General features: G+C 43.0%; 1 protein-coding gene across 7 annotated transcripts in view; it reads left to right on the top strand.

The window, feature by feature from the left end:
• ift80 (intraflagellar transport 80 homolog (Chlamydomonas)) overlaps positions 1-7,353 on the top strand; it is a 335,512-nt gene extending 328,159 nt beyond the window's left edge. For all 7 annotated transcript variants that reach the window (XM_038815169.1, XM_038815171.1, XM_038815170.1 and 4 more), the window contains 2 exons: positions 1,060-1,183; positions 6,835-7,353. In XM_038815169.1, the coding sequence (XP_038671097.1) occupies positions 1,060-1,183; positions 6,835-6,957 (247 nt within the window). In that variant the 3' untranslated portion in view covers positions 6,958-7,353. The remainder of the gene's footprint in view (positions 1-1,059; positions 1,184-6,834) is intronic.
• Positions 7,354-16,155: the final 8,802 nt, after the last annotated feature.

Genomic DNA, 16,155 nt, shown 5'->3' with positions numbered 1-16,155 from the left:
TCCATTGTTAAGCATCTTACCTAAATACAAATTATTATTTATCATATATTTTGATAGTTCAATCCCAGTACAAGAATAACAAGCACTGAAGCCTCATGTGTCTGGCTTTCTCACCATAAAGATCAACATTCTGTGGGATGGGCAAGGGAATGGGACAATAATGTCCTTGCTTCCTTTCAGTTTGGGGAGTCCGGTCCTCTTGCTTATGATCAGTCAATTTTATATAAAGTCTGCAGAAAAATAAGCATAATTCCAACTGGCACATTCTTAATTTGATATAAACAAAAGCACTCAGTAACTGAAAGTGCCCTATTAGTTATTCTACAATGATCATAACATTTAAAAAGTGTTTTAATATTTAATTTAATGAAACATTTTTTAATTTGAGTAGTATCAGTCATCTCAAACAGTTAATTTCATGCAGAAGCATTGCATGACATACTGCTTCTCCCATATAAAATTAAGTTTATTCAAATTTAAAATAATACCTTAATTGTTGCAAAATCTGAATGTTGTAATGCTCATGGGATCTCTTCGCATGAAGACGTCAGCATTTCTGAATTAGTCAATTGAAATCATTTTGTTGCCATGTCCTATTTAACTGACAAAATCTCTGGCTACAAATCAGCATCCTCAACAAGTAATGCCGTAGATTGATGTCATTAATTCAAAATATAACATGTTAAAATAAGAGGCTAGCCAATCCTCATGAGCTCTCTTTGTATTTTCATCTGTACACTATCCAAAGTTTAATTTAATTGCATAAGTTAAGTTACATATGTTTAAAGTTAGTATCTATGATTTGAAGCAACAAAATATTAATAATTTATTTTATCTTAATTCATGTTCCTTAAATTTAAAAACTATTTGATGCTTTGTCACAGTTAAATGTGTTGTAAAGACAGACTAATTTTGGTCACTGAAAAAGAAATTAAAGGAGAAGATAGAAAAATAATTCCTAAGGCTACCCTGCTAGTGCTTGGTTTTGATTTGTATGATGTGCCACATAACTGTTTTTGGCCACCTGTATTTAAGGTTTTCATTGATTTCAAAACACAGAGCTCTGGAGCTAGCTGTAAAATATAAAACTCACGTCGATACTGTGCTAGCCTATAGGAAGAAATTTTTGGAGGATTTCCAAAAAGAAGAATCCAACAAGAGATTTTTACAGTATGCAGAAGGGGTAAGTAACTCGAAAAACAAAATGTTGTCAAGTCTGTTCATTCAGGATGAGGCTGATCAATTCAAATTGGAACATGCAGACAGATTAATAGATGTCATCTGACAGGGACATTGGGGTTACATAGCTGTCACAAACTGTTTTCTGATAATTTAGTAAGAAGATTTAATCTTACCACTTTATTCACATAAGTAGTTCACTGGCATAAATCAAGGAAAGTGTAATTTATCACTTATAATCAAGTTTACAAGTCGTTACATTGAATCAGCAGTTGTGCTTTTAACAGAGGAGGAAGGGAATGCACATCTTTTGAAAATAATTCAGAAAGAGGTTCATGTGTGTGCATCGACCTTGCAACTTTAGCATTAGTGCAAAAGATATTGGGTACGATTAAATAGCCACTTCTTCCTCAAGCGCGAGATGCCTGTTAGATCGCGGGAGAGGCCAAAATGCGGGGGGGGGGAAGAGGAGGAGAGTGAGGCGGATGCGCTCAGGTTGGGTAGGGGGGAGGGGGGGTGGTGGACTATCATCGGTAAGGGGGGGTTAGTGTCCCAACGCTCGTGGGTCTGCCATGCCACCCCTTGGAACGTCCGTAACGGGTGCAGCTCTAGCTACTGCCTATCTGTCGTACCGACCACCAATAACCCTCACTGACTGTAACAACGTTCGGGTGCACAGCTAAAGGTTATTGCCTATAAGGAATTGGCAATCGAGTAAGTGGATTTCCGTGGGTAGATATGCCATGTCGCAGGTGCTGCCTAGCATCCCAACCAGATCGTAAGGCCTGAACACTGGAGGCTTCACCACCAGAGAAGCAGAAGCCAACATCCAAACACCCAAGAGCTGTGCCTCATCACTGGGGTCATCCCCGCACCAGAGGGTGGGTGTGTGGACTGGGGAGGGAACCAGTCCAGGTAACGTTACCAGCGGGTATCTGGGGTACAGGGTCTGGTGCCCAGGGGCTCCCGCTCTGGTCAGGTGCTCATGTGCAGGGCGTGTGTGATGATACCCTGCGGAATGGCAAGGTATGTTAGTGGGGGAGGGCGGCAAAGCCATGGGGAACCGGGGACTACCGGCCTGGAATCTATAGCTGATTATCTGTCCCTCATCCTCGTCCATGCCTTAAAGATATTACAAGATATGGATGATATCTTGGACCCCGCGGAAGATGCCAATGCTGGTGTCCTGACATCGGAGAAGGCGGCGGCTTCAGTGTCGATAGGGGCTTGAGGCGGGGCCTGCCCCATGCTCTGAGGGCCTGGCTGCCTACCAGGCCAGGGACGAGCCCAGAGAGGGAGGCCCGCGATAGTCCAAGGTGCACCGGCATCGCTAGTCCTTTGAACAGATGATGGACAGCATGTGCCGCAGGAGGCTCTGCCTCAACAAGGGAACGGTGCGGCACCTGTGCCATGGCCTTGCATACTTGGCACCATGTGGATGAGGAGGATGCCCGCTCCCAATGGCCGTCAAGGTCAGCGCAGCCCTGACCTTCTAAGCCTCAGGATCATTCCAGGACTTGAACAGAAACTTGTGTGGCATACCCCAGCCTACAGTCTTGGATGCTCTGTTTTCCCTGGCAGCTAAATATATGAACTTTAACCTGGACCAAGCTAAACCGGATGCCCGGGCAGCAGGATTCACCGCCATCGCTGGGATTCCCAGGCCAGGGAGTAATAGATGGCACGCATTCGCCTTGCACGCATTGGCGAGTAAGGGGGTGCCCTTCATCAACAAGAAGGGGTTTCTGAATGTTCAACACATGTGCGACCACCACACGAATATCATGCACACGTGTGCATGCTTCCCAGAAAGAATCATGCGCACATGTTTTGGGGTTGTGAAAAATTGGGAAGATTCTGGGGGAGTGTTCGCGGTCTTAGCCAGGATAGTGGAGGAGGGAGTGGACCTGGACCCTTTGGTGGCGATATTTGGGGTTTCAGAGAAGCCGGAGCTCATGGAGAGGAGAGGAGAGGAAGGCCGATGTCATGGCCTTCGCCTCTCTGATTGCATGACGACGAATTTTGCTGGCGTGGCGGTCAGCATCGCCACCGGGGGTAGCAGCATGGTTGGGTGACCTGTACGACTTTCTGCGGTTAGAGAAGATAAAGTAAGAGTTAAGGGGCTCAGTGGGGAGTTAGAGAAAAGGTGCAGGATGTTTATGACCATGTTTGAGGAGGGGGTGTGAAAAAGGAGGGAGATCTGTACAAACTGTATAGTTGATGGTTGGGAAGAATGTTTCCCGGGGTGTTTATTTGCTGTAACCTACTTTGATACAAGTTTGAATAAAATGCATTTTAAAAAAAAAATCTCAGCAGAGTTGGCCCCGGTGCCACACATTGCTGGCGCTATCTCCTGTGCCCCGGCCTTTGGGACTCCACCAATCAGCTGTGGATGGTGATTCTGTGTGATAATGGACATGGACATGTGGTCAATGAGAGGGAAAGGTCAGTATGCTGGCATGAGCAACATGCATGTCATAGGTCACAGGGTAGGAGCCGGTGGTTACTCACCACATCGATGACCAATCTGTCCTCTACGGCCCATTGCTCATAGGACTTTAAGGACTCTGATACCGTCCTTCTGGGCCCTCTCCTGTCTGCTGTGGGCCAGATTCTTCTGTGGGAACACAGAGAGGGCATTGTGAACTGGACACCATGCATCGTAGGGAAGGGGGGCTTAGGTGGGGAACAGGCATGGGCATCACTGCCTTTAAGGAAGGCTCTAATTCTATAGCCAAAACTGGAGGATTTGAGCTGTCAGCCTGTGTATTAGGAAGGTATATGTGGCGGATAGGCTGCTTTGGACACTGGTCATCCAGATTGATGGGCTGAATCCAAGAGATGTGAACAAATATACTTGCCTCCTTGCCTTGAGGAAACTGCTTGTTTGATGCCCAAGAAATCCGGCTGGCAGCAATTAAAGTCCAAAAGTTGGAATCCATCTGCTTGGATCGGATTGACCACCCATCCATAGTTTGTCATTAGCTGAAGGCAGGAATGGGAGGATTTGAGATAAATTTGCGTCAGAAAATATATTCCTGAGATGTTAACTTCCACCCAAGCCTACCTCTTTTTTTCAGTTAAAATCCAGCCTTGTCAGTCTCAGTGGGAATTCTTCAAACTGAATTGTTCCAGAATCACAATATTGCTTGCTCTGCTTATACATGCCTTAAAACTCCTGTGCATTGCAGGAATCAGTGAGTTGATGAGAGCAAGTCTCGACTCCAAGCCTGCAAAAAATCTAGGGCAACTGTCAGTACATTGAACAGTAAGTGCCATTCCCTCACTGCTGACCATAAATCCTGGCCAATAATCCCTGACCCTGCCCTAAACTACAGTAGATACAATGTAAATGCACCAAAAAGATTTGGTCAGGGCTTTGGTAAATCTATTTTTATTTGTTGAAAGTAAATAATGGGCCATGACCTCCCATTAGCGTCAGGAAGTGACAGCCTGGACTTGACAATACCAAAAAGGTTGGTGCAATGTAAGGGGAAGACCCACTGGAGGTGGCTCCCACTGGAGAACTAATCTTTTTGCCCTTTTTCTTGGCGTCATGGGTAATTCATTCCTTGGAAACTCATGATAGTTATTGGATCGATTTCTCCCTTTGCTGAGATGTCGAGAAAAAATAAAGCTAAAAACGGTTTTGAGCAAAAACGCGTTGCCGGAATCTGAAGCCTCTCAGGGCTCAACGGGAAGTAAGGTGGCAGAGTCGGCTTCTTCCTCTCCTTCCACTCCACTAACGGAGATTTTCCTCAAAGGAGGTGGTCTCCTCTCTTAGAATTTGGAAACAGTTTAGTCAGCACCTATTTGCAACAATCAACTTTTCCTACCTTTGGTTTGAACCCAATATTTAAATCTTGGGACATGAAAGGTCTGGAGTGTTCTCGGTACCTGTTCATGCAGCAGAGGTTTGCCAGTTTTAGGGAGTTAGCTGATAAATTCCAGCTGTCCAATCCAACCTTTTTGGTATTGTCAAGTTCATGACTTTTCACTTAAGGCTTTTCCTAGGGGATTTTCACGGCATCCATTGCAGTGTTAATGTAAGCCTTCTTGTGACAGTAATAAAGATTATTATTATTCCTTTCCTTTGGAACCACCTTCTTCCTTGCAGAAGAGGATTCTGTCCCTGGCTCAGCCTTGCGAGGAGTGTATTTCAGACCTATATGGCCATATTCTGTCGTCAGATTCTGCTCTGCTAAGTGGTGTGAGGGTGAGATGGGAAAGTGAATTTTCCCTATTCTTACTAGTGAGGTTTGAAGTGAGACCTTCAGAGGGTCAACTCCACATCCTCATGTGCTCGGTTGAGCCTTATTCAGTTTAAGGCGTTACACAGGACGCGCTTGACTAGGGCAAGGATGAGTAGGTTTTTCCCAAATGTTGAGGATAGGTATGAACGGTGTTCTCTTGGCCTGGCTAGCCACACATGTCTTCTGGTCTCCGAGTTTCCTTCTTTAACACCATGTTAGAGATGCACCATGTGGATTTAGAGCCATGTCTGCTAGTAACCATGTTTGGGGTGTCGGATTCGCCAGTGCTTCAGTCTGGGATAGAGACGGATGTTGTTGCCTTTGCCTCACTGATAGCCCGGAGGTAAATATTGCTTGGTTGGAGATCTCGTACTCCGCCCAATGCCTCTGCTTGATTGGTGACTTAATGTCATTCCTACACTTGGAGAAATTCAAATTCACCATGGGGGTCGGTGGAGAGGTTCTATCTAAGATGGCGATCATTTGTTTCCTTTTTTAAAGATTTAGTCAATTTGTTAGGGGGTTCAGGTTAGTTTTAGTATTTAAATTAATATATATTGTGGGGTTTTTTTACTTTCATATTTGCTTGTGATGTTTTCTATTCTATTGTTCTGGTTTGTGTTAATATGAAAAAATTCTAATAAACATACAAGAAAGTGATAGCCTGCTGGATTTACAAGACTTTAAAGTGCACTTACCTGCTTGAGGGTGGGGATCAGAAGTCAGCAAGTGGGGTGGGTTTGAAAGTACAGGGGATAAGGGACTTGAACATCAATGGAAGGGACAGTGGGGGTCGGATCGGGGAGTGGGGCATGTCCCGCTGGGTCGAAGATGAAGGTCAGGTTCATAGGTTGGAGGGTGGGGGGGTTAGGAGGAATCCCATGGAAGGTCAGGAGTGGTTAGTCGAGAGGGTGGCAAGTCCCCGGGAGTCTTGGGGAAGGGCAGGCGGCGGAGTCCCGTGCACTGATCAGTCTGGGTGTTTAAAGGAGTTGTGCTTCTGGATAATTGGCATGCAAATGCTTACCTCAGAAGTTTGAAGAGGGATTCACCAGCACATTTTTTGGGGTACCCCCAAACCCGATGCTGTGGAGCCAGGAGGTTCCGGGTATGTTTTCTTACTGGTTTTATGGGGAATGGCTCTTTATTTCCCATCTGTTTAGTGTATTGCACAGGAGCTAGCGATGGGTAAAAATATTTTTGTGGAGCAAAAGAGAACCATCCCTACTTCTGCTGGCCCCACAAAAATGGAAAACAAACCATTTTTAACAAGCCTGTAATGTCTCTTTATGGTCTGCTGGTTAAGTATCCACATCATGGGCCACTGTTGATGGGAATTTGCATAGAAAATTGAATTAAATTGAAATCCTTGACTAAAATTGTTGTCATCAAATATCTCATGCAGGTAGAAGTTAACTGGGAGAAAATTCAAGCCAAAATTGAAATGGAGTTTGCAAAAGAACGAGAGCGTGCGGCTACTGTTACTATAAGTTCAACTGGCACCAGGAGTACACCCTTAAACCGGTAACACAGGTGTTCTGGATAAGATTAACTTTAAATGGTAGATAACTTACATTTGATCTTCTCAAAGTTTTTTTACTTTCATTTTGTTTGTAGTTAAAGGAAACGTTTGAAAGACCCCTGGATTAAATGTTTAAATGAAGTTCAGCAAGTTTATTTTTTATCATCGTACGGAATAATAGATATTTTTGAAGTAATATCATTCATATTATTAAGAATATATTTAGTGTACTTTTTGAACAATTGTGGTTTTCCCTTCTGTATTAAATCAAATATAGAATTAATTTATTTTGAAATAAATGTAATCAACCTCTGAGGCGTGGCGTTGTAGTTCCAACATCAAACAATCATCTTAATAAATGTTCTCATTGTATGCTATTGGTAATAAATTAAAATTATATAATGTAATTTGTAGGTGCTTTTTATTTAATGTGCACATTATTTAGTACAGTGTATATTCAGGATTATTTTGACAGTCTACTTAATGCATTTCCAGATGCAAACAGCACAAGAGTTTAACCAAACAATGGGGACAAAAAATATTAAAATGATTCTGTGTAGCAATGAATAGTATTGTTGAATATATGAGGGATAAATTACTTTATGCATTAACTCAAACATAAATTTATATTGTAGTGATGCAATTTGATACTTTATGATTTTTAGAATTGTGTTTATAATCTGCCACAGTATCACATTTTCTAAATTATTTACTTTAAAGTGCAAATTTGTATAAATTATCTTTAAATGGTACAGGATTAAAACATTTTCCCAACAAATTAATATTTAATATTATTGGAAGATTGCAAACAAGCAAATGAATTGACTAAGAGAGCACAATTTAAAACCAGAGTCACAAAGGGATTAACTCGGTGGAGTCTTGCTTTGACAGCTGGCGTGAACTATTGACTTTGCTTGATTGACATCTTTGTGTCTATAATTTATTTTTTCTGTGATAACGTTTGTGAATGTCACATTGTTCATTTTCACAAGGTTGAGAAGTGTGATGTGGTTACAAATTCTGTTACTTTTTTCTCTAATGTTGGGCACGATTTTTCATTAGCCACAGGTGCAAATATAGTTATGGCTACTAAATCTTGCGAGCGGACTATGACAGGATTTGCACCGGCAAATCCATTTGAAATATTCCCTGTGGGAGACGTTATCAGTTTCATACCAGAAAGAGCATGAACCTGATATCCATAAAAACATTTAAATATCATTAAACAGCTTTGTGCCGTAGCATTCAGCCCTGTTAAATGCTTCTCTACACCACCCCCTTGTTATGCCAGCACAAGTCACTACAGGTAGGCAAACAACAGTCGTGATGACCACACTGTGTGGCGGGAATGCCTGGAGGCACCGTGGTTGAGGGCCAAGGCTGGGCATTGCATCCTGGCAGTTCCACCAACACTGTCCCTGGCACTGCCAGGGGATGACCCTTCTCCATTGGGAAAGGGGCTTCCCCTTGTGTGTGGTGAGGAGGAAAGGGGTGTGCACCGAAAAAACGCACGGGAGGGGAGAGAATGCACCCTGATACTTCTGCCGGGGGGGGGGGTCCGCCCAAAGTTTGTGGTGAGGGTCGCTATGGCTATGGGGGTGGAAGGGAGATTAGTTTTCAGGTCAGATCTGAGTACCCTTTAACAATGGCAATCCCTGTACCCGTCCCCACCGTTCTCCACGACCACCATTTGTTTTGGACAGTTTCAGAAGATCTGGCCAGAAAAACTGGCTGTGTTTTGGGGGAGAAGCACACCAGTTTTCTGTTAGAACCTGACATTTTCCATTTTCTTTTAAAATCCTGCCCGTTGTGTTTATTCACATTTTTTTGGGTTATAGGAACACCAGTGTATTTTTAAAGATTTCTGCCTTTTTCCTAAGCAGTTCCACTATTATTATAGGGTTCTTTTGATCCTGTACACAGTGTATTCTGGGTGAATGGGCAGTGAACAGCCATGCATTGGTATGGAGGGTATATGACGCCTTTGGGGTGTGTGGCAAGGTGTGAGTTGGCTTTGGAGGTTAGTGGGGAATATGAGTTGGCATGAGGGTATGGAGAGTAGGTGGGGGCTGAGAGCTAAAACGTCTAACAGCCTTCATTAGAACTGGGATGAAGTCTCAGAGAACCAAGGCAAGCCGTTAATCAGCCCATCTTGGCACTCCGCCACCTTTTGTGACTGCCTTTGACCTGCTTCCAAGTGCCACAGGCCTGACTGTCTCCCACAAGAGCCACCATCACCTCCCCAAGTGAAGTTTGCACAATCCAGAGGGCCTTTCTACTGGGATATGCGCAACAAGCTGGGAAATGTCATGTCTTGAACTATTTACCTCAGTAGCAAAAATACATGCCTAAGTTTACAATTACTGAGCACTGAGCATACAACTTTCTCTTGCATATGAGGCTTGAGATCTGTGGGGAAATTGCTTTTAATCTGGAAACTGACACTTTAGAACATATTTTGACAGAGATTGAGCTGTTAAACTAAACTAGCTCCAAAACAAATTATTTAACTTTATATTTTTTGACATAAGATAGAAATCAGTAAATTATTGCATTTTGGGAATGGTGAGATTGATTTCTCCACCAGTTGCTTCAGATATCCCTGTTTTGACAGTAAAATCTAGAATACTTTTATGGTTTCACTTCATGTGTAATATAAAAAAAGTCGATCCAAACAGGCCAAGTTAACATTTAGGATCATAAATTAAGTGTAAATTTTTACTTGTGCACATATGTCAAGCAGATTCTGATCATTATCACATTGCTGTTTGTGGGATCTTGCGGTGGGCAAATTGACTACCACTTCTATGCCGTGTCTCCCCGTGTCTGTGTAGGTTTCCTCCGGGTGCTCCGGTTTCCTCCCACAGTCAAAAAATGTGCAGGTAGATGGATTGGCCATGATAAATTGCCCTTATTGTCCAAAAAGATTGGTAGGGGATAAGATGGGAGCATGGGCTTAAGTGAGGTGCTCTTTCCAAGGGCTGCTGCAGACTCGATGGGTCGAATGGCCTCCTTCTGCACTGTAAATTCTATGATCTTTTCCTTGCGTCACAACACTTCACAGGTATTTAATTGGCTGTTAAGTACTATGGGACACCTTGAAGGCGTGAAAGGTGTTTTGCAACTACAAGTATTTTCATTTATTTGCTTCTGCCGCATGCACTGATATGGTTAATTACAGTATGTACTTTCTCAAAGTTTTGCTTCTGTGCTGTTTGTTACTTTAGAATGGCAGCAATCGCACAGCAGATTATGGATAACATTCATCCAATTGGTCAATGAACATTTCCACCAAATTAAATAAATCTAAAAATTAGGAACATGGACTATTTGAACTCAGTAAGAGCATTTTAAGAATAATTGACACAGACTCTGTTCTATGTTTGTCAGATACAGCATTGATGTGTTGACTATGTTAATCAACTGGTCACTTGTTTGTTGAACTGATTCAGGATAGCATAGCACAGCAGATGTTATGAAAGATTTTTTTCCTGTAACTTAAAAAAATTTGTTAGATGCCATGTTGGTCAGTAAGCGGCATGACAATGAGATAGACTGGAATGATTTTCTGCTTCTTGCACCATGTGTCCGTATCGTTCACCAATGCTATAAACACCAGCTATACGGAGGTTTAAATGAACTGCACTGTTATGGTTCCAACACTTTTTAAACTTTTGTTCCAAACAATAGCAATTGTGAATCTCTTTTTGCACATGGAAAGTCAGTGAGAGAAAAAGCAGTAGCCATAAAAACCGGAGGAGGGCTCAGGACACAGCAAAGGATAGTGGGGAAGATAGTGCATATACACACGTAGAAATCAAAAGTGGAACATTTAATACAAATAGAAAAGATCAGAAATGGCTGAACAGAGAAAGGGAAGTTGTGATGGCAAGGCGAGTAGAGGGAGTAACACCAAGTTCAGTGCAAGGGAGAGAGAACATAGAAGAGTGAGAAACAGCTAAGATGGGTGTGGAATTTTATCAGGAATGCACAGTTCCATACGACGGGACCTTGTGTGTCGGGAGCTGCAATGTCAACACATTATTCAAATTGTGAGTGCATGTGGCAGACATGAGCCCCCACTTGGAATTACACAGTAGAGGGGTGCAGAGGAAGTGTCTTCCCCACCATCAGGTGTCTCAATTTCAGGTCAGGGCGGGGTATAAAAAGCCCATGTCTGCAAACATTCAGCTTCCACCAGAATGGGGAACTTTGATTACAGATCTTCTACTTGGCAGGGCTATCTAGAATTTTGTTTTTCCTGACTCATGCACTTTTCATCCTCCTTGACACCTTCCATCAAATAATCTCCATTTCATCTGGCAAAGCATCATTCAGAATAGCCAACGGGTTGCATGCAAATTGCTGATAGTCATGTAGGCTGCTCCCAGGGAGCTTTCACGGCCACGTGAGCTGTGTCAATTAACCCTGTACTTGTGGGAACTGCATGCCAAGTGCTCATTCATGGGCATAACGATTGAAAATGATGTAGTCTCTGACAACCATGATGCATCTTTCCATGGCCCTGGTTTTGTGATGCCCACAAAGAATCCAGCACGAGTTTGTAGAGTCAAAAAGAAAATAAGTTTATTGACAATAATATATGCACAGCAGCAGTAGTTCACCACTGCTACCTGCACTAGCTGGTACCACACTGGCCAGTTCTATTTATACAGGCGCAACCGTTAATGATTTCCCCGCCTTCCTCGCTGGGGGAGCGCATACTGACATGGGATAACCAATAATCCCCAGGCAATAGGATTAAGGCAGGTTATAACACCTGGCATGTGCGACAGGTGTCGCAATATGTCTATCTTCTTCCTTATAACCCTTACATCATTGTCATGTGAGGAGTTGAGTGACAATTCCTCTCCCCTTTGCTTGCAATGTGCAACGCACAGCAGACTATGATAATCCTGGACACCCTATCTGGCGTGCATTGCGGTCAGAGCGGTCAAGGCATTGGAAACACATTTTCAGCAAAGTAATGGTCTGTTCTATGAAAGCCTTGGTTGGTCGATCGTGTGCTGCATTCTAATGCTCCTCAGTGGGGATGACATAGTCATTTCATGAGCCACCCCCTCAAGTGTCACCCAACGTCTAACCCTGCAATTAGGTTGGCAACTGGGAGTTCTGTAAAGTGGTTAAATCCTTGAGAACTCCTGGGAAACAACCACAGGCATGCATAATTCTTTTCCATTGGTCACAGACTACTTGAACTTTAATGGAGTGAAAACCCTTCTATTTGACAAATGTAGTTGGATGCTCCCAGGAAGCTTTCATGGCCACGTGAGCTGTGTTAATTACACCCTGTACTTGTGGGAACTGCATGATAGACCCCTAAGCCAACTACCTCTGCGGATTGGCTATCAGCATTGGTTGGGAATCTAACAAACTTATTGGTCCTTCTCAACTGGACATTGGTCACCTCCTATTTTCAGCTATGTATTTCAGCCTAGAAGAGCCACATATGTCCCCCTGTGGAGTCCTAAAATGAGCCATTAGAAAATAATTAGGAAGAAATTTAGAGCCTCATTCACCTCAAGGTGACTGGCATGAGTTCCCTCCAAATCCATAGGGCAACACTCCTTGTTGAAAGAGTGTGACATGCCAGAATGGCCCTCTGGAAAGCCTTAGTCCTCTTTGACATTGCTCTCAGGCATCTGAAAATAGTTGGCAAATGAGATCCGTTGCAAAGGGAACTGTATGAAGAAAGTAGGTAATGAGAAGAACACATCTGTTTATATGGCCTTCATTCCAAGAACAGCTGCCCTTGACCAATGGAAATTATACATGACCCTTGCATGGGCCACATCTAGAACTCTTCCCATCCTACATTGGGCTCCTCCAACAGCAACCTGATCTCCTGTGAACTCAAGCCCTCTTAGCAGCTATGTCGATGGACATGCACAGAATGAGAATATAATTGCAAATGATGCACCTTTACCCTCACTTTGCCTTCTCGAACTCTCACCCTCTCAACATTACCGTGCTCCTTTCCCCAATCATTCTGGAAATTAGGTTTGAACCAGAGCTAATAACCCGTGAGTTTCGAACTCTCACCTTTAACCCTCACCCACAATCTTCCTGTCATCTAGGAGTTTTGTTTCATCATTTCTGACCTGCCCTCAATATTTATCAACCCCTCGCAAGAGATTGATGACCAGCCTTCCCTCCAGCTAGACCTGTTCTACTACAAAATTTGTAACCCTTCCATGACTGTTGACCAACCATGTGTACAGCTGCCTTCCTTGGACACACAGGGCCAGACTGCTGCAATGACAGATCGCGCCCTATAGGTAGAGTCTGGCTCACTATGGACACCCCCCCCCCCCCTTCCTTCACACCTGATGTGTTGCTGTTTGAGGCCCCAACCACCATCTTCTTGCTAGCTAGTTGCTAGTTGTCAGCAAACGGGAGGCATGAGTTTCCCTGTGCTGCTTGCTTAATCTTGAAGTTAGGATTTAATTTGGTGGAGTTCCTGTTTAATGAGTTTTTTTAAAAATACATTTACAGTACCCAATTCATTTTTTTCCAATTAAGGGGCAAGTTAGCGTGACCAATCCACCTTCCTTGCACATCTTTGGTTTGTGGGAGCGAAACCCACACAAACACAGGGAGAATGTGCAAACTCCACACGGACAGTGACCCAGAGTTGGGATCGAACATGGGACCTCGGCGCCGTACGGCAGCAGTGCTAACCACTGTGCCATCGTGCTGCCCTTTTAATGAGTATTCAAGATATGCAAACACATGTATCTTACCCACAGAATTTCATCACACGAAACCTGATGTCTAGAAGCCAAGATATCTGTTCTCACTTAGTTAAGCCTGCCTCGCTTCCTGCTCCCCATTGCAATCCCCATTTAATTTGGCCCAGGGACACAATGGGGAAGTGTGAGTGTTCTAGCTACAGGGACGAGTACAATAGAGGTTCCTGAATTCCAGGGCCGCTGGACCCAAGTGTAGCAGAGGCAGAAATAAGCCTGCAGAGGAACGGAAGTGCTCATAGAGCTCTGATTGGCCAGAAGCAGAATGTAGAAATGGGAAGCAAGCAAGCAAGAAAAACTGTTCAGCCTAAATATACCATCGCTGAAGCAACACTGAGAAAGAGGAGAGGAAAGTGAAAAAGAGAGGGGGAACCAAAGTGGGGAAGGGAAAAACCAAAATTGAGGCAGGAGAAACTGAGGGGAAAGAAAGAAAAAAGTGAAGGAATAGAGGAAAGTTTATTTTTCCACTTTCTAATGACTTAGTAAGTACCTTACTCATTATCATACTACTTACTTAAAGGGTCTTTAGGTTGAAAGCTTGACATCGGTGCCCAAAACATGATTAAGTTCCAAAATCAAAAGTTTTGTTCAGGTTTTGATTAACATCAGCAATTGGCTTGGGTGATTACATGTGAATCGACCTCCAATGTCCTTATCATCATTTTGTGGATGGCTGTACCTGTGTACTTCCAGACTAGTCAGATAGGTCATAAATTATGTTCAGGGCAGCTCATCGAAAAGCTGAATAAATTTATCCTGTGAAAAGGCGAGATCACTGTGAATTAGCTGATGTCAGATGGAGTAGTAGTGGAGATGCCAAAAATAACCTGAGTACCCCAAAATAAGGAGAGAAAAATCAACCAGGGTTTCTGCTTCTGATAACCAATGAGGTGAGGTGAGAGTGACTGCCTTTGACTTCAAAGCAACATTTGACGGAGTGTAGCATCAAGGAGCTCTAGTAAAGTTGAGGTCAGTGAGAATCGGAGAAAATTCTCCACAGGCTGGAGTCATACTTAGCATAAATGAAAGATCGTTGTGGTTGTTGGAGGCCACTTCTCTCAGTCCCAAGACTGCAGATTACTATTAAACTATTTTGCTGTTAGGGACAGCTGATTTTCCTCAGTGTAGTGTTTTACGCCCAAACACAATCACCTTCAGCTTTTCCATAAATGATCTTCCCTTTCTCCATAAGGTCAGAAGTAGGGATATTCACTTATCATTGCACTGTTCAGTCCAATAGTGACTTCTTAGATAGTGACAGAATCTGTGTCCACATGTGGCCAGACCTAAACAACATTCATGCTTGGATAATAAGTGGTAAGTAACACAAATGCCAGGCAATTGTCATCTCCAACAAGACCCGTGCTAGGCAGCCTAGGCTTGTAAGTGGGCTGCATGAATGGGCCTCCTTCATCTCAGTGGGTCGCAAGATTGAAATCGGGCTTAGTTGACAAACCATTACCCCCATGAATAAGATTAAATACATTTAATACACAGTATTTCATAAATTATAGACATTGCTTGATCATTTATATATTAATAGAATTGCCATCAACTCCAAATGGTAAAAACAAAATCATTATTTTTGCTTTGGACGCAGAGGGATCACAAAGCTCTCACAGCTGATGATGTGTGCAATCAGCGTGTACCCCACTTCACTTCTCTTGCTTTAAGTACCCATCACTTCAGTCATACTGGTAGTAAAACAACTATGTGGATGGAAATCAGCGGTATGGCAACCCTGCTCATGGACAATGGTCAGTAAGATGTCTCGTGAGCCGCACTCGGAGCCCAGATGTGCCACATATGGCCCCTGGGCCGCAGATTGCCCATCATTGAACAAGAGGATCTAACCATCTCCACTTGACTATTATCATCACTGAATTCCTTCTCGGCCGTCAACATCATGGGGGTTACCATTGATCAGAAATGCCTTGCCATCACCACTCGCATCCCATGAACAAATGTGACAAATTACCCATACTAGAAAATGCATGTGAAGCTAGGATTGGGTTTGGCTGTATCCCATATCAACTATTACAAGCTCACAAAAAGCACCTAACTCCTGGATCATCTTTTTATTGTTAAGTTTTTGCTTTCAGACGTATTCATAATAAGAATTTTAAAAAGTTTCAATCATCTTTGAGAAACTAAAGGCTCTTTGCTCATATTGCTTATCATATTTGCAGCAAGTAAATTGAACAAATTATTATTTTAATAAGAATAATAAAGTGAAAAAAAAATTGCAGTAATTTTTAAGCCACAACACAATCTAATTTACTGACGATCATAAACCATCCAAGCATCACTTTTACAGTTTATGGTGTCATTACAGCTGCTCGGTTGAATGACTTGCCATCTTTTATCCTATATGACTTCTATAATGTAAAATGTCGTATGTATAGCATAGGCAGCTCCACAATGAATATTATTT

This window comes from Scyliorhinus canicula, chromosome 13 (assembly GCF_902713615.1).
Source record: "Scyliorhinus canicula chromosome 13, sScyCan1.1, whole genome shotgun sequence".
In the NCBI taxonomy this organism is placed as follows: domain Eukaryota; kingdom Metazoa; phylum Chordata; class Chondrichthyes; order Carcharhiniformes; family Scyliorhinidae; genus Scyliorhinus; species Scyliorhinus canicula.
This window is presented reverse-complemented; position numbering and strand designations above follow the sequence as displayed.